We start from the raw sequence: 26,579 nt of genomic DNA, 5'->3' as shown, positions 1-26,579 counted from the left end.
ATAGAGACCCCAGAGACCCCAGAGACTCCATAGAGACCCCATAGAGACACCATAAAGACCCATAGAGACCCATAGGGACGTATAGAGACCCTATAGAGACCCTATAGACCCCATAGAGACCCATAGAGACCCATTGAAAGATCCACAGAGAACCCAGAGACCCCATAGAGACCCCATAGAGAGACCCATAGAAAGACCCAGAGAGACCCAGAGACCCCATAGAGACCCAGAGACCCAGAGAGACCCATAGAGAAACCCAGAGTCCCATAGAGAAACCCTTAGAGACCCATAGAGACCCACAGAGAGAGCCCATAGAGACCCATAGAAAGACCCCATAGAGACTCAGAGAGACCCAGACACCCCATAGAGACCCATAGAGACCCAAAGAAACACCACAGAGACCCATAGAGACACCATAGAGACCCAGAGACACAGAGAGACCCATAGAGAAACCCAGAAACCCCATAGAGAGACCCCATAGAGACCCATAGAGAGACCCATAGAGAGACCCATAGAGACCCATAGGGAGACCCCATAGAGACCCATAGAGACCCCATAAAGACCCATAGAGACCCCATAGAGACCCATAGAGATCCCATAGAGACCCTATAGAGACCCAATAGAGAGACCCAAAGAGACCCATAGAGACCCCAGAGACCCATAGAGAGACCCAGAAACCCCATAGAGAGACCCCATAGAGAGACCCCATGAAGAGACCCCATAGAACTCACAGAGACCCATAGAGACCCATAGAGAGACCCCATAGAGACCCATAGAGAGACCCATAGAGACCCATAGGGACCCATAGGGACATATAGAGACCCCATAGACCCCATAGAGACCCATAGAGACCCATAGGGACCAATAGGGACACATAGGGACCCATAGGGATCCATAGGAACCCCATAGAGACCCATAGAGCGACCCCATAGAGACCCACAGAGAGACCCCATAGAGACCCATAAAGAGACCTCATAGAGACCCATAGAGAGACCCACAGACCCCATAAAGACCCACAGAGACCCATAGAAAGACCCAAAGAGAAACCCAGAGACCCCATAGAGACCCATAGAGAAACCCAGAGCCCCATAGAGAAACCCTTAGAGACCCATAGAGACCCACAGAGAGAGCCCATAGAGACCCATAGAGACCCATAGAAAGACCCCATAGAGACTCGGAGAGACCCAGACACCCCATAGAGACCCATAGAGACCCAAAGAAACACCACAGAGACCCATAGAGACCCCATAGAGACCCAGAGACACAGAGAGACCCATAGAGAAACCCAGAAACCCCATAGAGAGACCCCATGAAGAGACCCCATAGAACTCACAGAGACCCATAGAGACCCATAGAGAGACCCCATAGAGACCCATAGAGAGACCCATAGAGATTCATGGAGAGACCCCATACAGAACAACAGCTGCCCCATAGAGACACAAAGGAACCCATAGAAAGACCCTTAGAGACCACAGAGACCCTATAGAGACCCCATAGACCCCATAGACCCTATAGAGTCCCCATAGAGACCCTATAGAGACCCCATAGAGACCCTATAGAGACCCCATAGACCCTATAGAGACACCATAGAGACCCTATAGAGACCCTATAGACCCTATAGAGACCCCATAGACCCTATAGAGACCCCATAGAGACCCCATAGACCCTATAGAGACCCCATAGAGACTATAGAGACCCCAGAGACCCTATAGAGACCCCATAGAGACCCTATAGAGACCCTATAGACCCTATAGAGACCCTATAGAGACTATAGAGACCCCATAGACCCTATAGAGACACCATAGAGACCCTACAGAGACCCCATAGACACCTCATAGACCCTATAGAGACCCCATAGAGACCCTATAGAGACCCAAAGAGACCCATAGAGACCCATAGGGACCCCATAGAGACCCCATAGACCCTATAGAGACCCCATAGAGACCCCATAGAGACCAATAGAGACCCATAGAGACCCATAGGGACCCATAGGGACCCACAGAGCCTCATAGAGACCCCATAGACCCTATAGAGACCCCATAGACCCTATAGAGACCCCATAGAGACCCATACAGACCCTATAGAAACCCCACAGATACCCTACAGAGACCCCATAGAGACCCATAGAAAGACCCATAGAGAACCCAGAGACCCCATAGGGACCCATAGAGACCCCAGAGACCCCATAGAGACCCATAGAGACCCCAGAGACCCCATAGACCCTATAGAGACCCCATAGAGACCCTATAGAGACCCCATAGACCCTATAGAGACCCCATAGACCCCATAGAGACCCCATAGTCCCTATAGAGACCCTATAGAGACCCCATAGAGACCCATAGAGACCCACAGAAAGACCCATAGAGACCCCATAGACCCTATAGAGCCCGCATAGAGACACTACAGACCCTATAGAGCCCCCATAGAGACCCCATAGACCCCATAGAGACCCACAGAGACCCATAGAGACCCCATAGAGACCTTATAGAGACCCATAGAGACCCCATAGACCCCATAGAGACCCCATAGAGACCCATAGAGACCCATAGAGCCTCATAGATCCCCATAGAGACCCATACGGACACATAGAGACCCATAGGGACCCATAGGGACACATAGAGACCCATAGGGACCCATAAAGACCCATAGAACCTCATAGAGCCCCATAGAGACACATAGGGACACATAGAGACCCATAGGGACCCATAGAGACCCCATAGACCCTATAGAGACCCCATAGAGACCTCACAGACCCTATAGAGATCCCATAGAGACCCCATAGAGACCCATAGAGACCCATAGGGACCCCATAGAGACCCCAGAGACCCTATAGAGACCCCATAGACCCTATAGAGACCCCATAGAGACCCCATAGACCCTATAGAGACCCCATAGACCCTATAAAGACACCATAGAGACCCTATAGAGACCCTATAGAGACCCCATAGACCCTATAGAGAGCCCATAGAGACCCCATAGACCCTATAGAGACCCCATAGAGATTCCATAGAGACACTATAGAGACCCCATAGACCCTATAGAGACCCTATAGAGATCCCATAGATCCTATAGAGACCCCATAGACCCTATAGAGACCCTATAGAGACCCTATAGACCATATAGAGACCCCATAGAGACCCCATAGGCCCCATAGAGACCCCATAGACCCTATAGAGACCCCATAGAGACCCTATAGAGACCCCATAGAGACCTCATAGACCCTATAGAGACCCCATAGAGACCCCATAGAGACCAACAGAGACCCATAGAGACCCATAAAGACCCCATAGAGACCCATAGAGACCCATAGGGACCCATAGAGACCCCAGAGACCCCATAGAGACCCTATAGAGATCCCATAGACCCTATAGAGACCCCATAGACCCCATAGAGACACCATAGAGACCCTATAGAGACCCTATAGACCCCATAGACCCCCACAGCCCCACTGACCGATCATGATGTGCACGGCGCTGGGTTCCAGCCCACCCAGGAATTTCCTCTTGAAATTCATCCCCGCAAAATCCACGAACACGCGGCGAAGAACCGAGAAACCGGAACCTTCAACCAGGGACTGCAACAGAAACCCCATAGAGAGACATTGAGACCCATAGAGACCCCATAGAGAGACATTGAGACCCATAGAGACCCCATAGAGAGACATATAGGGACACATAGGGACCCATAGAGACCCCATAGAGACCCATAGGGACCCATAGGGACCCATAGAAACACATAGGGACCCATAGGGACACGTAGAGACACATAGAGACCCACAGGGACCCATAGGGACGCATAGGGACAAATAGAGAACCATAGAGACCCACAGGGACCCATAGAGACACATAGAGACCCACAGGGACCCATAGGGACCCATAGAGACCCACAGGGACCCATAGAGACCCATAGAGACACATAGGGACACATAGAGACACATAGAGACACATAGGGACCCATAGGGACCCATAGGGACCCATAAGGACCAATAGAAACCCATAGAGACCAATAGAAACCCATAGAGACCCATAGAGACCCATAGAGACCCATAGGGACCCATAGGGACACACAGGGACCCATAGGGACCCATAGAGACACATAGAGACACATAGAGACACATAGGGACACATAGGGACACATAGAGACCCATAGGGACACATGGGGACACATAGGCACACATATGGACAAATAGGGACACATAGAGACACGTAGGGATACATAGGGACACATAGAGACCCCATAGAGAGACATTGAGACCCATAGAGACCCCATAGAGAGACACTGAGACCCATAGAGACCCCATAGAGAGACACTGAGACCCATAGAGACCCCATAGAGAGACACTGAGACCCATAGAGACCCCATAGGGAGACATTGAGACCCATAGAGACAACATAGAGAGACATTGAGACCCATAGAGACACATTGAGACCCATAGAGACCCCATAGAGAGACATTGAGACCCATAGAGACCCCATAGAGAGACATATAGGGACACATAGGGACCCATAGAGACCCCATAGAGACCCATAGGGACCCATAGGGACCCATAGAGACACATAGAGACCCATAGGGACCCATAGGGACACGTAGAGACACATAGAGACCCACAGGGACCCATAGAGACCCATAGAGACACATAGGGACACATAGAGACACATAGGGACCCATAGGGACCCATAAGGACCAATAGAAACCCATAGAGACCAATAGAAACCCATAGAGACCCATAGAGACCCATAGGGACCCATAGGGACACACAGGGACCCATAGGGACCCATAGAGACACATAGAGACCCACAGGGACCCATAGGGACCCATAGAGACCCATAGAGACACATAGGGACACATAGGGACATGTAGGGACCCATAGAGACCCACAGGGACCCATAGGGACACATAGGGACCCATAGGGACCCATAGGGACACATAGAGACACATAGGGATACATAGGGACACATAGAGACCCCATAGGGAGACATTGAGACCCATAGAGACCCCATAGAGAGACATTGAGATCCATAGAGACCCCATAGAGAGACATTGAGACCCATAGAGACCCCATAGAGAGACACTGAGACCCATAGAGACCCCATAGAGAGACATTGAGACCCATAGAGACCCTATAGGGAGACATTGAGACCCATAGAGACCTCATAGAGAGACATTGAGACCCATAGAGACCCCATAGAGAGACATTGAGACCGATAGAGACCCCATAGAGAGACATTGAGACCCATAGAGACCCCAAAGAGAGACATTGAGACCCATAGAGACCCCATAGAGACATTGAGACCGATAGAGACCCCATAGAGAGACATTGAGACCCATAGAGACCCCATAGAGAGACATTGAGACCCATAGAGACCCCATAGGGAGACACTGAGACCTATAGAGACCCCATAGAGAGACACTGAGACCCATAGAGACCCCATAGGGAGACATTGAGACCCATAGAGACCCCATAGGGAGACATTGAGACCCATAGAGACCCCATAGGGAGACATTGAGACCCATAGAGACCCCATAGGGAGACATTGAGACCCATAGAGACCTTATAGGGAGACATTGAGACCCATAGAGACCCCATAGGGAGACATTGAGACCCATAGAGACCCCATAGGGAGACATTGAGACCCATAGAGACCCCATAGAGAGACATTGAGACCCATAGAGACCCCATAGAGAGACACTGAGACCCATAGAGAGACATTGAGACCCATAGAGACCTTATAGGGAGACACTGAGACCCATAGAGACCCCATAGAGAGACATTGAGACCCATAGAGACCTTATAGGGAGACACTGAGACCCATAGAGACCCCATAGAGAGACACTGAGACCCATAGAGAGACATTGAGACCCATAGAGACCCCATAGAGAGACATTGAGACCCATAGAGACCCCATAGAGAGACATTGAGACCCATAGAGACCCCATAGAGAGACATTGAGACCCATAGAGACCCCATAGAGAGGCATTGAGACCCATAGAGACCCCATAGAGAGACATTGAGACCCATAGAGACCCCATAGAGAGACATTGAGACCCATAGAGACCCCATAGGGAGACATTGAGACCCATAGAGACCCCATAGAGAGACATTGAGACCCATAGAGACCCCATAGAGAGACACTGAGACCCATAGAGACCCCATAGAGAGACATTGAGACCCATAGAGACCCCATAGAGACATTGAGACCGATAGAGACCCCATAGAGAGACATTGAGACCCATAGAGACCCCATAGAGAGACATTGAGACCCATAGAGACCCCATAGGGAGACATTGAGACCCATAGAGACCCCATAGGGAGACATTGAGACCCATAGAGACCTTATAGGGAGACATTGAGACCCATAGAGACCCCATAGGGAGACATTGAGACCCATAGAGACCCCATAGGGAGACATTGAGACCCATAGAGACCCCATAGGGAGACATTGAGACCCATAGAGACCTTATAGGGAGACATTGAGACCCATAGAGACCCCATAGGGAGACATTGAGACCCATAGAGACCCCATAGGGAGACATTGAGACCCATAGAGACCCCATAGAGAGACATTGAGACCCATAGAGACCCCATAGAGAGACACTGAGACCCATAGAGAGACATTGAGACCCATAGAGACCTTATAGGGAGACACTGAGACCCATAGAGACCCCATAGAGAGACATTGAGACCCATAGAGAGACATTGAGACCCATAGAGACCTTATAGGGAGACATGAGACCCATAGAGACCCCATAGAGAGACATTGAGACCCATAGAGACCTTATAGGGAGACACTGAGACCCATAGAGACCCCATAGGGAGACATTGAGACCCATAGAGACCCCATAGAGAGACATTGAGACCCATAGAGACCTTATAGGGAGACACTGAGACCCATAGAGACCTTATAGGGAGACACTGAGACCCATAGAGACCCCATAGAGAGACATTGAGACCCATAGAGACCTTATAGGGAGACACTGAGACCCACAGAGACCCCATAGAGAGACACTGAGACCCACAGAGAGACATTGAGACCCATAGAGACCCCATAGAGAGACATTGAGACCCATAGAGACCCCATAGAGAGACATTGAGACCCATAGAGACCCCATAGGGAGACATTGAGACCCATAGAGAGACATTGAGACCCATAGAGACCCCATAGGGAGATATAGGGACACATAGGGACACATAGAGACACATAGGGACACATAGCACCAAGAAACCAGAGCCTTCAACCCATATCCCCCCCATATGATCCCATATCCCCCCCTATATTCCATATAACCCCATATACCCCCCATATAACCCCATATAACCCCATATAACCCCATATACCCCCATATAACCCCATATAACCCCATATACCCCCCATATAACCCCATATACCCCATACACTCACAGTGCCATCCAGTAGCTGTATGTGCCGTTGGCAGAACACCCCATATGACCCCATATACCCCCATATAACCCCCATATAACCCCATATAACCCCATATGACCCCATATACCCCCATATACCCCCCATATAACCCCATATAACCCCATATCCCCCCATATAACCCCATATACCCCCCATATAACCCCATATACCCCCATATAACCCCATATACCCCCATATAACCCCATATAACCCCATATAGCCCCCATATAACCCCCTATATCCCATATACCCCCCATATAACCCCATATAACCCCATATACCCCCCATATAACCCCATATAACCCCATATATCCCATATACACTCACGGTCCCATCCAGTAGCTGTATGTGCCGTTGGCAGAACACCCCATATGACCCCATATAACCCCATATAACCCCATATGACCCCATGTAACCCCATATACCCCCCATATAACCCCATATACCCCCATATCCCCCCATATCCCCCCATATACCCCCATATATCCCATATACACTCACAGTGCCATCCAGCAGCGCTGTGTGCCGCTGGTAGAACACCCCATATGACCCCATATACCCCCATATATCCCATATGACCCCATATAACACCCCATATGACCCCATATCCCCCCCTATATCCCATATAACCCCATATATCCCATATCCCCCCCTATATAACCCCATACACTCACAGTCCCATCCAGCAGCGCTGTGTGTCTCTGGCAGAACACCCCATATAACCCCATATAACCCCATATACCCCCCATATAACCCCATATAACCCCATATACCCCCCATATAACCCCATATAACCCCATATACCCCCATATAACCCCATATACCCCCCATATAACCCCATATATCCCCCATATAACCCCATATACCCCCATATAACCCCATATACCCCCCATATGACCCCATATACCCCCCATATAACCCCATATAACCCCATATGACCCCATATACCCCCCATATATCCCATATAACCCAATATACCCCCCATATAACCCCATATACCCCCCATATAACCCCATATAACCCCATGTACCCCCCATATAACCCCATATAACCCCATATAACCCCATATAACACCCCATATGACCCCATATCCCCCCATATATAACCCCATATAACCCCATATAACCCCATATAACACTCCATATCCCCCCCTATATCACCATATACCCCCATGTAACCCCATATACCCCCCATATAACCCCATATAACCCCCATATAACCCCATATCCCCCCATATATCCCCATATAACCCCATACACCCCCCATATATCCCCATATAACCCCATATAACCCATATACCCCCCATATAACCCCATATAACCCCATATAACCCCATATACCCCCATATAACCCCATATACCCCATATAACCCCATATAACCCCATATACCCCCCATATAACCCCATATACCCCATATAACCCCATATAACCCCCATATAACCCCATATACCCCCATATAACCCCATATAACCCCATATAACCCCATATAACCCCATATTCCCCCATATAACCCCATATAACCCCATATACCCCCCATATAACCCCATATAACCCCATATAACCCCATATAACCCCATATACCCCCATATAACCCCATATCCCCCCATATAACCCCATATAACACCCCCTATATCCCATATACCCCCCATATAACCCCATATAACCCCATATACCCCCCATATCCCCCCATATAACCCCATATAACCCCATATAACCCCCATATAACCCCATATACCCCCCATATAACCCCTATATCCCATATACACTCACAGTGCCATCCAGCAGCGCTGTGTGCCGTTGGCAGAACACCCCATATGACCCCATATCCCCCCTATGACCCCATATAACCCCATATACCTCCAATATAACCCCCCATATCCCACCCAATACCCCCCAATATCCCCCCATATACCTCTATATAACCCCATATACCCCCGTATACCCCATATAACCCCATATAACACCCCATATAATCCCATACAACACCCTGTATCCGCCAATATAGCCCCATATACCCCCCTATAACCCCATAACTCTCCATATCCCCCCGAATTCTCCCCATATCCCCCCATATAACCCCATATAACACCCCATATCCCCCTGAATTCCCCCCATATACCCCCATATAACACCCCATATCCCCCCCTATCCCCCCATACGGCCCCCAATTCCCCCTATATCTCCCCATATGACCCCATATAACCCACTATACCCCCCATATAACCCCATATAACCCCTATACCCCATATATAACTCACGGTCCCATCCAGCAGCGCTGTGTGTCTCTGGCAGAACACCCCATATCCCCCCATATAACCCCATATAACCCCATATACCCCCCATATAACCCCATATAACCCCATATGACCCCATATAACCCCATATAACCCCATATAACCCCATATAACCCCATATACCCCCCATATAACCCCATATAACCCCATATACCCCCATATAACCCCATATACCCCATATACCCCCCTATATCCCATATACCCCCCATATGACCCCATATAACCCCATATACCCCCCATATAACCCACTATACCCCTAATATAACCCCACATATCCCCACCAATACCCCCCATATGCCCCCATATAACCCCATATACACCCCATATAACCCCATATACCCCCCATATAACCCCATATAACCCCATATATCCCATATAACCCCATATAACCCCATATAAACCCATATACCCCCCTATATCCCATATATACTCACAGTCCCATCCAGCAGCGCTGTGTGTCTCTGGCAGAACACCCCATATAACCCCATATACCCCCCATATAACCCCATATCCCCCCCTATACCCCATATAACCCCCCCTATATAACCCCCTATACCCACAGTGCCATCCAGCAGCTGTATGTGCCGTTGGCAGAACACCCCATATGACCCCATATACCCCCATATACCCCCCATATAACCCCATATACCCCCCATATAACCCCATATGACCCCATATCCCCCCCTATATCCCATATAACCCCATATACCCCCCATATAACCCCATATGACCCCATATCCCCCCCTATATCCCATATAACCCCATATACCCCCCATATAACCCATATAACCCCATATAACCCCATATACCCCCATATAACCCCATATACCCCCCATATAACCCCATATACCCCATACACTCACAGTGCCATCCAGTAGCTGTATGTGCCGTTGGCAGAACACCCCATATGACCCCATATACCCCCATATACCCCCCATATAACCCCATATACCCCCCATATACCCCCCATATAACCCCATATAACCCCATATATCCCATATAACACCCCATATACCCCATATAACCCCATATCCCCCCATATAACCCCATATCCCCCCATATAACACCCCATATAACCCCATATAACCCCATATAACCCCATACACTCACAGTGCCATCCAGCAGCGCTATGTGCCGTTGGCAGAACACCTTCTTGTCGCTCTGGAACGCCGCGTGTCGTCTCCTCGCGCACATAAAGTGATAATTGGCCACACAGGACGACAGGCAGCAGCCGACCGTGGCACCGGGACGGCGGCACAGCTCACAGCGCTGCAATGGGGCAGGGTTATGGGTCTCTATGGGTCTCTATGGGTCTCTATGGGGTCACTATGGGGTCTATGGGGTCCCTATGGGTCTCTATGGGGTCACTATGAGTCTTTATGGGGTCCCTATGGGTCTCTATGGGTCTCTATGGGTCTCTATGGGTCTCTATGGGGTCTCTCTGCCGACAGGCAGCAGCCGACCGTGGCACCAGGACGGCGGCACAGCTCACAGCGCTGCAAGGGGGCACAGATAGGGGGGGATATATGGGGTTTATGGGGTCTATGGGGTCTCTATGGGGTCCCTATGGGTCTTTATGGGGTCCCTATGGGGTCACTAGGGGTCTATATGGGGTCTAAGGGTCTCTATGGGGTCTATGGGGTCTCTATGGGGTCTATGGGTCTCTATGGGTCTCTATGGGGTCACTATGGGTCTCTATGGGTCTCTATGGGGGCTATGGGTCTCTATGGGGTCTATGGGGTCCCTATATGTCCCTATGGGGTCCCTATGGGTCTTTATGATTCTTTATGGGGTCTCTATGGGGTCTATGGGGTCTCTATGGGGTCTCTATGGGGTCTTTAGGGGGTCACTATGGGGTCTATTGGTCTTTATGTGGTCTCTATGGGTCCCTATGGGTCTCTATGGGGTCCCTATGGGTCTCTATGGGGTCACTATGGAGTCTATGGGTCCCTATGTGTCTCTATGGGGTCTCTATGGGGTCTCTATGGGTCTCTATGGGGTCTCTATGGGTCTCTACGGGGTCTATGGGTCTCTATGGGGTCTATGGGTCTCTATGGGGTCACTATGGGTCTCTATGGGGTCTATGGGGTCTCTATGGGTCTCTATGGGGTCCCTATGGGTCTCTATGGAGTCTATGGGGTCCCTATGGGTCTTTATGGGTCTTTATGGGGTCCCTATGGGTCTCTATGGGGTCCCTATGGGTCCCTATGGGTCTTTATGGGGTCCCTATGGGTCTCTATGGGGTCCCTATGGGTCCCTATGGGTCTTTATGGGGTCTCTATGGGTCTCTATGGGGTCTATGAGTCTCTATGGGTCTCTATGGGGTCCCTATGGGTCTCTATGGGGTCTCTATGGGTCTCTATGGGGTCTATGGGTCTCTATGGGTCTCTATGGGGTCTCTATGGGGTCTATGGGGTCTCTATGGGGTCCCTATGGGTCTCTATGGGGTCCCTATGGGTCTCTATGTGTCTCTATGGGGTCTCTATTGGTCTCTATGGGGTCTCTATGGGTCTCTATGTGTCTCTATGGGGTCTCTATGGGGTCTCTATGGGTCTCTATGGGGTCTATGGGGTCTCTATGGGTCTCTATGGGGTCCCTATGGGTCTCTATGGGGTCTCCACGGGTCTCTATGGGGTCTTTAGGAGGTCTATGGGGTCTATGGGTCTGTATTGGGTCTATGGGGTCTATGGGGTCTATGGGTCCCTATGTGTCTCTATGGGGTCTATGGGTCTCTATGGGTCTCTATGGGTCACTATGAGGTCCCTATGGGTCTCTATGGGGTCCCTATGGGTCTCTATGAATCTCTATGGGGTCTATGGGTCTCTATGGGGTCTATGGGGTCCCTATATGTCCCTATGGGGTCCCTATGGGTCTTTAAGATTCTTTATGGGGTCTCTATGGGGTCTCCATGGAGTTTATGGGGTCTCTATGGGGTCACTATGGGGTCTATGGGTCTCTATGGGGTCTCTATGGGTCTCTATGGGGTCTACGGGTCTCTATGGGGTCTCTATGGGTCTCTATGGGGTCTCTCTGCCGACAGGCAGCATCCAACCGTGGCACCGGGACGGCGGCACAGCTCACAGCGCTGCAATGGGGATAGGGGGGATATATGGGGTCTCTATGGGTCTCTATGGGGTCTATGGGTCTCTATGGGGTCTATGGGTCTCTATGGGTCTCTATGGGGTCCCTATGGGATCTATGGGGTCGTTATGGGGTCTATGGGTCTCTACGGGGTCTCTATGGGGTCTATGAAGTCCCTAGGGGTCTCTATGGGGTCTATGGGTCTCTATGGGTCTCTATGGGGTCCCTATGGGATCTATGGGGTCGTTATGGGGTCTACGGGTCTCTATGGGGTCTCTATGGGGTCTATGAAGTCCCTAGGGGTCTCTATGGGGTCTATGGGTCTCTATGGGGTCTATGGGTCTCTATGGGTCTCTATGAGGTCCCTATGGGTCTTTATGGGTTCCCTATGTGTCTCTATGGGGTCTACGGGGTCTCTATGGGTCTCTATGGGTCTCTATGGGGTCCCTATGGGGTCTATGGGTCTCTATGGGGTCTTTATGAGTCCTTATGGGGTCTCTATGGGGTCTATGGGTCTCTATGGGTCTCTATGAGTCTCTATGGGGTCTATGGGTCCCTATGGGGTCTATGGGTCTCTATGGGGTCTCTATGGGGTCTCTATGGGTCTCTATGGGGTCACTATGAGTCTTTATGGGGTACCTATGGGTCTCTATGGAGTCACTATGGGTCTCTATGGAGTCTATGGGTCTCTATGGGGTCTCTATCACTCTCCATGGGGTCTCTATGGGGTTTATGGGGTCTCTATGGGGTCTATGGGGTCTTCATGGGGTCCATATGTGTCTCTATGGGTCTTTATGTGGTCTATGGGTCTCTATGGGGTCCCTATGGGTCTCTATGGGGTCCCTATGTGTCTCTATGGGGTCTATGGGGTCTATGGGTCTCTATGAGGTCTATGGGTCTCTATGGGGTCTCTATGGGGTCTTTATGAGTCCTTATGGGGTCTCTATGGGGTCTCTATGGGGTCTCTATGCATCTCTATGGGTCCCTATGGGGTCTATGGGTCTCTATGGGGTCTCTATGGGTCTTTATGGGGTCTATGGCTCTCTATGGGTCTCTATGGGGTCACTATGGGGTCTATGGGGTACCTATGGGTCTCTATGGGGTCCCTATGGGTCTCTATGGGGTCCCTATGGGTCTCTATGGGGTCTCTCTGCCGACAGGCAGCAGCCGACGGTGGCACCGGGACGGCGGCACAGCTCACAGCGCTGCAATGGGGATAGGGGGGATATATGGGGTCTATGGGTCTCTATGGGGTCTATGGGGTCTCTATGGGGTCTCTATGGGGTCTATGGGTCTCTACGGGTCTTTATGGGGTCTATGGGGTCCCTATGGGTCTCTATGGGGTCTATGGGGTCTCTATGGGTCTCTATGGGGTCTATGAGGTCCCTAGGGGTCTCTATGGGGTCTATGGGGTCTCCATGGGTCTCTATGGGGTCTATGAGGTCCCTAGGGGTCTCTATGGGGTCTATGGGGTCTCTATGGGTCTCTATGGGGTCTATGAGGTCCCTAGGGGTCTCTATGGGGTCTATGGGTATCTATGGGTCTCTATGGGGTCTATGGGGTCTACTGGGGTCTCTATGGGGTCCCTATGAGTCTCTATGGGGTCTATGGGGTCCCTATGTGTCTCTATGGGGTCTATGGGGTCTCTATGGGTCTCTATGGGTCACTATGAGGTCCCTATGGGTCTCTATGGGGTCCCTATGGGTCTCTAAGAATCTCTATGGGGTCTATGGGGTCTACTGGGGTCTCTATGGGGTCCCTATGGGTCTCTATGGGGTCTATGGGGTCCCTATGTGTCTCTATGGGGTCTATGGGGTCTCTATGGGTCACTATGAGGTCCTTATGGGTCTCTATGAATCTCTATGGGGTCTATGGGTCTCTATGGGGTCTATGGGGTCCCTATATGTCCCTATGGGGTCCCTATGGGTCTTTATGATTCTTTATGGGGTCTCTATGGGGTCTCCATGGAGTTTATGGGGTCTCTATGGGGTCACTATGGGGTCTATGGGTCTCTATGGGGTCTCTATGGGTCTCTATGGGGTCTATGAGTCTCTATGGGTCTCTATGGGGTCCCTATGGGTCTCTATGGGGTCTCTATGGGTCTCTATGGGGTCTATGGGTCTCTATGGGGTCCCTATGGGTCTCTATGGGGTCTCTATGGGGTCCCTATGGGTCTCTATGGGGTCTCTATGGGGTCCCTATGGGTCTCTATGGGGTCCCTATGGGTCTCTATGGGGTCTCTCTGCTGACAGGCAGCAGCCAACGGTGGCACCGGGACGGCGGCACAGCTCACAGCGCTGCAATGGGGCAGGGTTATGGGGTATATGGGGTCTATGGGGTCTCTAGGGGTCCCCATGGGTCTCTATGGGGTCTTTATGAGTCTTTATGGGGTCTCTATGGGGTTTCTATGGGTCTCTATGGGGTCTTTATGAGTCCTTATGGGGTCTCTATGGGGTCTATGGGTCTCTATGGGTCTCTATGAGTCTCTATGGGGTCTATGGGTCCCTATGGGGTCTATGGGTCTCTATGGGGTCTCTATGGGGTCTCTATGGGTCTCTATGGGGTCACTATGAGTCTTTATGGGGTACCTATGGGTCTCTATGGAGTCACTATGGGTCTCTATGGAGTCTATGGGTCTCTATGGGGTCTCTATCACTCTCCATGGGGTCTCTATGGGGTTTATGGGGTCTCTATGGGGTCTATGGGGTCTTCATGGGGTCCATATGTGTCTCCATGGGTCTTTATGGGGTCTATGGGTCTCTATGGGTCCCTATGGGCCTCTATGGGTCTCTATGGGGTCCCTATGTGTCTCTATGGGGTCTATGGGGTCTATGGGTCTCTATGAGGTCTATGGGTCTCTATGGGGTCTCTATGGGGTCTTTATGAGTCCTTATGGGGTCTCTATGGGGTCTCTATGGGGTCTCTATGCATCTCTATGGGTCCCTATGGGGTCTATGGGTCTCTATGGGGTCTATGGGTCTCTGTGGGGTCTATGAGGTCCCTATGGGTCCCTATGGGTCTCTATGGGGTCCCTATGTGTCTCTATGGGGTCTCTATGGGTCTCTATGGGGTCCCTATGGGTCTCTATGGGGTCTCTCTGCTGACAGGCAGCAGCCGACGGTGGCACTGGGACGGCGGCACAGCTCACAGCGCTGCAATGGGGATAGGGGGGATATATGGGGTATATGGGGTCTATGGGGTCTCTATGGGTCCCTATGGAGTCTATGGGCCTTTATGGGGTCCCTATGGGTCTCTATGGGGTCTATGGGGTCCCTATGGGTCTCTATGGGGTCTATGAGGTCCCTAGGGGTCTCTATGGGGTCTATGGGGTCTCTATGGGTCTCTATGGGGTCTATGAGGTCCCTAGGGGTCTCTATGGGGTCTATGGGGTCTCCATGGGTCTCTATGGGGTCTATGAGGTCCCTAGGGGTCTCTATGGGGTCTATGGGGTCTCTATGGGTCTCTATGGGGTCTATGAGGTCCCTAGGGGTCTCTATGGGGTCTATGGGTATCTATGGGTCTCTATGGGGTCTATGGGGTCTACTGGGGTCTCTATGGGGTCCCTATGAGTCTCTATGGGGTCTATGGGGTCCCTATGTGTCTCTATGGGGTCTATGGGGTCTCTATGGGTCTCTATGGGTCACTATGAGGTCCCTATGGGTCTCTATGGGGTCCCTATGGGTCTCTAAGAATCTCTATGGGGTCTATGGGGTCTACTGGGGTCTCTATGGGGTCCCTATGGGTCTCTATGGGGTCTATGGGGTCCCTATGTGTCTCTATGGGGTCTATGGGGTCTCTATGGGTCACTATGAGGTCCTTATGGGTCTCTATGAATCTCTATGGGGTCTATGGGTCTCTATGGGGTCTATGGGGTCCCTATATGTCCCTATGGGGTCCCTATGGGTCTTTATGATTCTTTATGGGGTCTCTATGGGGTCTCCATGGAGTTTATGGGGTCTCTATGGGGTCACTATGGGGTCTATGGGTCTCTATGGGGTCTCTATGGGTCTCTATGGGGTCTATGAGTCTCTATGGGTCTCTATGGGGTCCCTATGGGTCTCTATGGGGTCTCTATGGGTCTCTATGGGGTCTATGGGTCTCTATGGGGTCCCTATGGGTCTCTATGGGGTCTCTATGGGGTCCCTATGGGTCTCTATGGGGTCTCTATGGGGTCCCTATGGGTCTCTATGGGGTCCCTATGGGTCTCTATGGGGTCTCTCTGCTGACAGGCAGCAGCCAACGGTGGCACCGGGACGGCGGCACAGCTCACAGTGCTGCAATGGGGATAGGGGGGTCTATACGGGGTTTATGGGGTCCCTATGCGTCTCTATGGGGTCTCTATGGGTCTCTATGAGGTCCCTATGGGTCTCTATGGGGTCTCTATGGGTCTCTTTCGGTCTCTATGAGTCTCTATGGGGTCTCTATGCGTCTTTATGGGGTCCCTATGGGTCTCTATGGGTCCCTATGGGTCTCTATGGGGTCTCTATATGCCCCCCATATAGCCCCCCATATCCCACCCCCCATAGCCCCATAGCCCCATATACCCCATATCCCCCCACCCCCCCATAACCCCATATCCCTCTATATCCCCCCATATCCCCCCATACCCCCATACCCTCCATATCCCCTATACCCCCCATATCCCCATACCCCCATATCCCCCCATACCCCCCATACCCCCTATATATGACTGACCATCTGCCTGCCTCGTGCCACAGCCGCGTGCACGTTCCTCAATGACCCGTTGCTCTCCTCGAACAACCCCCATAACCCCATATCCCCCTATATCCCCCTATATCCCCCTATAACCCCATAACCCCATATCCCCCCATATCCCCCCTTACCCCCATATCCCCCCATATCCCCCTATATCCCACCCCCATATCCCCATATCCCTCTATATCCCCCTATATCCCCCCATGTCCCCCTACATCTCCCCATAACCCCATATCCCCCTATATCCCCATAGCCCCATATCCCCCTATATCCCACTCCCCCATAGCCCCATAGCCCCCATGTGTGCCCCATAGCCCCCCATATTCCCCCATATCCCCCTATATCCCATCCCCCATAGCCCCATACCCCCATATCCCCCCATATCCCCTCCCAATTCCCCCATATCCCCCCATACCCCCATACCCCCATATCCCCCCATATATCCCCCCATAACCCCATATCCCCCCATATCCCCCCATACCCCCATAACCCCATATCCCCCCATACCCCCATATCCCCCTATATCCCACCCCCATAACCCCATATCCCCCTATATCCCCCCATTCCCCCCCTATTCCCCTATATCCCACCCCCATAACCCCATATCCCCCCATATACCCCTATATCCCACCCCCCCCATTCCCTATAGCCCCTGATGTGTGTCCCATATCCCCCCATATCCCCCCACACCTCCCATATCCCCCTATATCCCACCCCCATATCCCCATACCCCCCCATATCCCCATACCCCCCTATATCCCTCCATAACCCCATATCCCCCCATATCCCCCATATCCCCATATCCCCCCATACCCCCATATCCCCCCATATCCCCCCATATCCCATCCCCTATATCCCCATAGCCCCATATCCCCCTATATCCCACCCCCATAACCCCATATCCCTCTATATCCCCCTATATCCCCCCATATCCCCATATCCCCCCATATCCCCATATCCCCCCATATCCCCATATGCCCCCATATCCCCATATCCCCCCATAACCCCATATCCCCCCATATCCCCATATCCCCCCATATCCCCCCATATCCCCATATCCCCCATATCCCCCATATCCCCCCATATCCCCCCATATCCCCCATATCCCCATATCCCCCCATACCCCCCTATATCTCCCTATATCTCCCTATATCCCCCATATCCCCCCATAACCCCATATCCCCCTATATCCCCCTATAACCCCATATCCCCCCATAACCCCATATCCCCCCATATCCCCATATCCCCCATATCCCCCCATAACCCCATATCCCCCCATATCCCCCATAACCCCATACCCCCCATATCCCCCTATATATCCCCATAATCCCCCATATCCCCCCACATCCCCCATATCCCCCATATCCCCCCATATCCCCTATATCCCCCCATATCCCCCATATCCCCTCATAACCCCATATCCCCCCATACCCCTATATCCCCCTATAACCCCATATCCCCCCATACCCCCCATATCCCCCCATACCCCCATACCCCCCCTATATGACTGACCATCTGCCTCCCCCTGGCCACAGCCGCGTGCACGTTCCTCAATGACCCGTCGCTCTCCTCGAACACCTCAGCCGACCACACTGCGCAGTTGACGTGTGTCCACTCGTTCTGACCGATGTACAGCAGGCGGCCGGCGTCCTATGGGGCACCCATGGGTGCTGTGTACCTGGTATGGGGTGTCCCCCCCCCAACCCTATAACCCCCCCCCATTATCCCCCCGCCATTATTCCCTATGGGGCACCCATGGGTGCTGCCCTCACCTAGGATGGGGTGTCCCCCCCCCAACCCCATAACCCCCCCATTATCTCCCCCCCCCCATTATCCGCTATGGGGCACCCATGGGTGCTGTGTACCTGGTATGGGGTGTCCCCCCCATCCCCATGACCCCCCCCCCATATTCCCCTATGGGGCACCCATGGGTGCTGTGTACATGGGAGGGGGTAACCCCCCCCATCCCCATAACCCCCCCATCCCCCCATTATCCCCTATGGGGCACCCATGGGTGCTGCCCTCACCTAGGATGGGTTGCCCCCCCCCCACCCCATAACCCCCCCCATAATCCGCTATGGGGCACCCATGGGTGCTGTGTACCTGGTATGGGGTGTCCCCCCCCACCCCCATAACTCCCCCCATTATCCGCTATGGGGCACCCATGGGTGCTGTGTACCTGGTATGGGGTATCCCCCCCATCCCCATAACCCCCCATTATCCCCTATGGGGCACCCATGGGTGCTGTGTACCTGGTATGGGGTGTCCCCCCCCACCCCCATAACCCCCCCCCCATTATCCCCCCCCACCCCATTATCTCCTATGGGGCACCCATGGGTGCTGTGTACCTGGGGGGTATCCCCCCCCCCCCCCCCCGTGATCCCCCCCCCATTATCCGCTCTGGGGCACCCATGGGTGCTGTGTACCTGGGAGGGGGCGTCCCCGCACTGCAGGCACAGCGCACACTGCCGCTCATCCACCCCATTACTGCCGTCCTCCTGTGGGACCCCCACTGCTGGGGGGGGGGGGGCAAAAAAAGGGGGGGGGGTCAGCACCCATAAATAGGGATAAAGACCCTATAGGGTGACACCCCCCCCACCCCAAAAATGGACCCATAGGGGGCTGTAGGGTGACCCCCCCCCCCACAGTATGGACCTATAAGGGGGGGGTTGGGGTGACCCCCCCCCCAAATAAACCCATAATAGGGGTGCCCCCCCCCCCCCCCCAAAATGGACCCATAGGGGGCTGGTGGGTGACCCCCCCCCTTAGTATGGACCTATAAGGGGGGGTTGGGGTGACCCCCCCCCCCCAATAAATATTGGGGTCCCATAAGGAAACATAGCAGTGCCCCCCCCCCATATAAAGGGGTCTACAGCAGTGCCCCCCCCCCATATAATGGGGTCTATAGCAGTGCCCCCCCCCATATAAAGGAGAACATAGCAGTGCCCCCCCCCATATAAAGGGGAACATAGCAGTGCCCCCCCCCCCCATATAATGGGGTCTATAGCAGTGCCCCCCCCCCCATATAATGGGGTCTATAGCAGTGCCCCCCCCCCATATAATGGGGTCTATAGCAGTGCCCCCCCCCCATATAAAGGGGTCTATAGCAGTGCCCCCCCCATATAATGGGGTCTATAGCAGTGCCCCCCCCCATATAAAGGGGTCTATAGCAGTGCCCCCCCCCCATATAATGGGGTCTATAGCAGTGCCCCCCCCCCATATAATGGGGTCTATAGCAGTGCCCCCCCCCCCATATAAAGGGGAACATAGCAGTGCCCCCCCCCCATATAAAGGGGTCTATAGCAGTGCCCCCCCCCCATATAATGGGGTCTATAGCAGTGCCCCCCCCCCCATATAATGGGGTCTATAGCAGTGCCCCCCCACCATATAAAGTGGTCTATAGCAGTGCCCCCCCCCATATAATGGGGTCTATAGCAGTGCCCCCCCCCCATATAATGGGGTCTATAGCAGTGCCCCCCCCACATATAAAGGGGTCTATAGCAGTGCCCCCCCCCATATAAAGGGGTCTATAGCAGTGCCCCCCCCATATAATGGGGTCTATAGCAGTGCCCCCCCCCATATAATGGGGTCTATAGTAGTGCCCCCCCCCCCATATAATGGGGTCTATAGCAGTGCCCCCCCCATATAATGGGGTCTATAGCAGTGCCCCCCCCCATATAAAGGGGTCTATAGCAGTGCCCCCCCCACATATAAAGGGGTCTATAGCAGTGCCCCCCCCCATATAAAGTGGTCTATAGCAGTGCCCCCCCCATATAATGGGGTCTATAGCAGTGCCCCCCCCCATATAAAGGGGTCTATAGCAGTGCCCCCCCCCATATAATGGGGTCTATAGCAGTGCCCCCCCCATATAATGGGGTCTATAGCAGTGCCCCCCCCCATATAATGGGGGTCTATAGCAGTGCCCCCCCCCATATAAATCCCGCCCCCCCCCCATATAATGGGGTCTATAGCAGTGCCCCCCCCCCCATATAAAGGGGTCTATAGCAGCCCCCCCCCATATAAATCCCCCCCCCCCATCACTCACGGGGGGGGGTCCCGGGGGGCTCCTGCCTCCATTGCGCGTAGTTGTGGTCGGTGCTGGGGGGCAGCACGGCGTGGGGCAGCAGCCCGCTATGGGGGGGGGGGCAAGAATGTCAATGGGGGGGGGGGGGGGCAAAGACCCCTTTAATGCCCCCCCCCACCCCAAAGACCCCCCAAGACCCCCCCTGACCCAAATAACCCCTTAATTCCCCCCCCATCCCAATAGACCCCCCCCAAGACCCCCAAATCCCCCCCCTTTGACACCCCCAGACCCAAATAACCCCTTTCAAGACCCCCCCCACCCCAAAGACCCCCCAAATCCCCCCCTTGGACCCCCCCACCCAACCCAAATACCCCCTTTAATGCCCCCCCACCTCAAAGACCCCCCAGGACCCCCAAATCCCCCCCCTTATGGCCCCCCCCGACCCAAATACCCCCTTTAATTCCCCCCCCCATCCCATAGACCCCCCCCAAATCCCCCCCTTTGACCCCCCCTGACCCAAATACCCCCTTTAATGCCCCCCCCACCCCCAAGACCCCCCCAGGACCCCCAAATCCCCCCCCTTGGACCCCCCCAGCCCAAATACCCCTTTAATGCCCCCCCCCACCCCAAAGACCCCCCAGGACCCCCAAATCCCACCCTTGGACCCTCCCGACCCAAATACCCCCTTTATTGCCCCCCCCACCCCAAGGACCCCCCCCAGGACCCCCCAAATCCCCCCCTTGGACCCCCCCCAGCCCAAATAACCCCTTCAATGCCCCCCCCATCCCCATAGACCCCCCCAGGACCCCCCAAATCCCCCCCTTGGACCCCCCCATCCAACCCAAATACCCCCTTTAATGCCCCCCCCATCCCCAAAGACCCCCCCAGGACCCCCCAAATCCCCCCCTTGGACCCCCCCATCCAACCCAAATAACCCCTTTAATGCCCCCCCCCACCAAGGACCCCCCGCAGGACCCCCAAATCCCCCCCTTATAAACCCCCCCCGACCCAAATACCCCCTTTTAATGCCCTCCCCCCATCCCTAAAGACCCCCCCAGGACCCCCAAATCCCCCCCCCTGGACCGCCCCCCAGCCCAAATAACCCCTTCAATGCCCCCCCCATCCCCATAGACCCTCCCAGGACCCCCAAATCCCCCCCTCGGACCCCCCATGCAACCCCAAAACCCCCTTTAATGCCCCCCCCATCCCCATAGACCCCCCCCACATCCACCCCCCCACACCCAAAGACCCCCCCCAGGACCCCCGAATACCCCCTTGGACCCCGCCCCCCCCCACCATAGAACCCCTTTAATGCCCCCCCCATCCCCATAGACCCCCCCAGGATCCCCCAAATACCCCCCCTTGGACCCCCCCATCCAGACCCAAATAACCCCTTTAATGCCCCCCCCACACCCCAAGGACCCCCCCCCCCACATCCACCCCTCACACCCAAATACCCCCCCAGGACCCCGCCCCCCCCAACAAATAACCCCTTTAATGTCCCCCCCACCCCAAAGACCCCCCCAAGACCCCCAAATCCCCCCCCTTATTGACCCCCCCTGACCCAAATACCCCCTTTAATGCCCCACCCCACCCCAAGGACCCCCCCCCCACATCCACACCCCCACACCCAAAGACCCCTCCAGGACCCCGCCCTGACCCAAATAACCCCTTTAATGCCCCCCCCATCCCCATAGACCCCCCCAAATCCCCCCTTATGACCCCCCTTACCCAAATACCCCCTTTAATGCCCCCCCCACCCTATAGACCCCCCCAGGACCCCCAAATCCCCCCCTTATGACCCCCCTGACCCAAATACCCCCTTTAATACCCCCCCCCATCCCCAAAGACCCCCCCCAGGACCCCCCTACCCAACCAAATACCCCTTTAATGCCCCCCCCCATCCCCAAAGACCCCCCAGGACCCCCCAAATCCCCCCCTTATGACCCCCCCTGACCCCAAATACCCCTTTAATGCTCCCCCCACCCCAAAGACCCCCAAATCCCCCCCTTGGACCCCCCCTGACCCAAATACCCCCTTTAATGCCCCCCCCCCCCATCCCAAGGACCCCCAGGGACCCCCCCCCCCAATTTCAATGCCCCCCCCATGTCATTGCCCCCCCCCCCAATTTCAATGCCCCCCCATGTCATTGCCCCCCCCCCCCAATTTCAATGCCCCCCCCCCAATAACTCACCTGTTCCCCCCCCCATTCCCGGGGGGCCACCATCGTTTGGGGTCGCGGATGTCGAACCAGGGGAAGGTGGATTCCATCAACTGGGGGGGGCACAGTGTGAGGGGGGGGCACAATATGGGGGTCAATATGGGGGGGGGGGGCAATATGGGGGGGGTTTAATATGGGGGGGGTCAATATGGGGGGGTCAATATGGGGGGTCAATATGGGGGGTCAATATGGGGGGGGGGACAATATGGGGGGTCAATATGGGGGGGTCAATATGGGGGGCACAATATGGGAGGGTCAATATGGGGGGGTCAATATGGGGGGGCACAATATGGGAGGGTCAATATGGGGGGCACAATATGGGGGGGGTCAATATGGGGGGGGCAATATGGGGGGTCAATATGGGGGGGTCAATATGGGGGGGGTCAATATGGGGGGGGTCAATATGGGGGGGTCAATATGGGGGGTCAATATGGGGGTCAATATGGGGGGGTCAATATGGGGGAGGCAATATGGGGGGGTCAATATGGGGGGGTCAATATGGGGGTCAATATGGGGGGGGTCAATATGGGGGTCAATATGGGGGGTCAATATGGGGGGGTCAATATGGGGGGCACAATATGGGGGGTCAATATGGGGGGTCAATATGGGGGGTCAATATGGGGGGGGTCAATATGGGGGGGGTCAATATGGGGGGGTCAATATGGGGGGTCAATATGGGGGGGTCAATATGGGGGGGTCAATATGGGGGGTCAATATGGGGGGACAATATGGGGGGGTCAATATGGGGGTTAATATGGGGGGGTCAATATGGGGGGTCAATATGGGGGTCAATATGGGGGGGGTCCAATATGGGGGGGCAATATGGGGGGACAATATGGGGGGGTCAATATGGGGGTCAATATGGGGGGGGTCAATATGGGGGGGGTCAATATGGGGGGGTCAATATGGGGGGGTCAATATGGGGGGGTCAATATGGGGGGGTCAATATGGGGGGTCAATATGGGGGGTCAATATGGGGGGGGTCAATATGGGGGGGTTTAATATGGGGGGGCAATATGGGGGGGGCAATATGGGGGGGCAATATGGGGGGTGGTCAATATGGGGGGGTCAATATGGGGGTTAATATGGGGGGGGTCAATATGGGGGTCAATATGGGGGGGTCAATATGGGGGGGTCAATATGGGGGTTCAATATGGGGGTCAATATGGGGGGGGTCAATATGGGGGTCAATATGGGGGGTCAATATGGGGGGGTCAATATGGGGGGTCAATATGGGGAAGGCAATATGGGGGGGTCAATATGGGGGGTCAATATGGGGGTCAATATGGGGGTCAATATGGGGGGTTCAATATGGGGGGGGTCAATATGGGGGGTCAATATGGGGGGGTCAATATGGGGGGTCAATATGGGGGGTCAATATGGGGGGGTCAATATGGGGGGGTCAATATGGGGGTCAATATGGGGGTCAATATGGGGGTCAATATGGGGGGTCAATGTGGGGGGTCAATATGGGGGGGTCAATATGGGGGGGTCAATATGGGGGTCAATATGGGGGGTCAATATGGGGGGGTCAATATGGGGGTCAATATGGGGGGGTCAATATGGGGGGGTCAATATGGGGGGGGTCAATATGGGGGTCAATATGGGGGTCAATATGGGGGGGGTCAATATGGGGGGGTCAATATGGGGGTCAATATGGGGGGGTTAATATGGGGGGGTCAATATGGGGGGCAATATGGGGGGGTCAATATGGGGGTCAATATGGGGGGGACAATATGGTGGTTCCCCATGGATGAAGCTGACCCCCCCCCCCCCCATTTAGTGCCCCCCCCCACATTGGGGTCCCACAACCTCCCTTGGGTGCCCCCCCCCCCCAATTTGGGGTCCCAGCTCTTCCTATGGGACCCCCCAACCCCCCCCCCCCCATATTGGGGTTCTACCCCCCCCCCCAAATGCCCCCCCCCATATATTCATACCTGTATGAAGAGCTCCCCGGCTCCATCGTCCTGGGGGGGTCCCTGTGCCCCCCCCCGCAGCAGCACCCCCACCACGTCCTCACTGAAGCCCTGCTGCAGTGCAACGCAGTCGGACCCCCGCCTTAATATTGGGACCCCCCCCTTAATACTGGGACCCCCCGCAATAACGACCCCCACCCCATTGGGACCCCCCTCCCCAACATGGGGCTCCCCCCCTTAATACTGGGACCCCCCCCTTAATATTGGGACCCCCCCAGTAATGAACCCCCCCCCCTTAAATACTGGGACCCCCCCCCCAATAACGACCCCCCACCCCATTGGGAACCCCCCAACACTGGGACCCCCCCCTTAATACTGGGACCCCCCCTTAATATTGGGACACCCCCTCCAATATTGAAACCCCCCCCTAATACTGGGACCCCCCCCCTAATATTGAGAACCCCCCCAACATTGGGACCCTCCCCTTAATACTGGGACCCCCCAATAACGAACCCCCCCCCAACATTGGACCCCCCCCTAATATTGGGAACCCCCCCCTTAATATTGGGACCCCCCCCAGTAATGAACCCCCCCCCCTTAATACTGGGAACCCCCCCTCTAATATTGGGACCCCCCCTCCAATATTGAGAACCCCCCCAACACTGGGACCCCCCCCTTAATACTGGAACCCCCCCCAATAACGACCCCCCACCCCAATATTGAGAACCCCCCCAATATTGAGAACCCCCCAACACTGGGAACCCCCCCCCCTTAATACTGGGACCTCCCCCAATAACGACCCCCCCCCCCAACATTGAGACCCCCCCAACACTGGAACCCCCCCTTAATACTGGGACCTCCCCTCTTATATTGGGACCCCCCAGTAATGAACCCCCCCTTAATACT

General features: G+C 54.2%; 1 protein-coding gene across 1 annotated transcript in view; it reads right to left on the bottom strand.

Moving 5' to 3' along the window:
* Nucleotides 1–25,815, bottom strand: part of LOC107307351 (histone-lysine N-methyltransferase 2B-like) — a gene marked incomplete at its 5' end in the record, with an annotated part of 95,109 nt that extends 69,294 nt beyond the window's left edge. The window contains 7 exons of the mRNA XM_085535628.1: nucleotides 3,454–3,574; nucleotides 10,826–10,984; nucleotides 19,025–19,162; nucleotides 19,939–20,027; nucleotides 21,558–21,643; nucleotides 23,731–23,810; nucleotides 25,695–25,815. Of these exons, the coding sequence (XP_085391754.1) occupies nucleotides 3,454–3,574; nucleotides 10,826–10,984; nucleotides 19,025–19,162; nucleotides 19,939–20,027; nucleotides 21,558–21,643; nucleotides 23,731–23,810; nucleotides 25,695–25,815 (794 nt within the window). The remainder of the gene's footprint in view (nucleotides 1–3,453; nucleotides 3,575–10,825; nucleotides 10,985–19,024; nucleotides 19,163–19,938; nucleotides 20,028–21,557; nucleotides 21,644–23,730; nucleotides 23,811–25,694) is intronic.
* Nucleotides 25,816–26,579: the final 764 nt, after the last annotated feature.

Source organism: Coturnix japonica, unplaced genomic scaffold (genome assembly GCF_054131305.1).
Source record: "Coturnix japonica strain WE unplaced genomic scaffold, WE-NBRP24 Scf142, whole genome shotgun sequence".
In the NCBI taxonomy this organism is placed as follows: Eukaryota; Metazoa; Chordata; class Aves; order Galliformes; family Phasianidae; genus Coturnix; species Coturnix japonica.
Note: the sequence above shows the minus strand (reverse complement) of the source record. Positions and strands in the feature narration are given on the sequence as shown.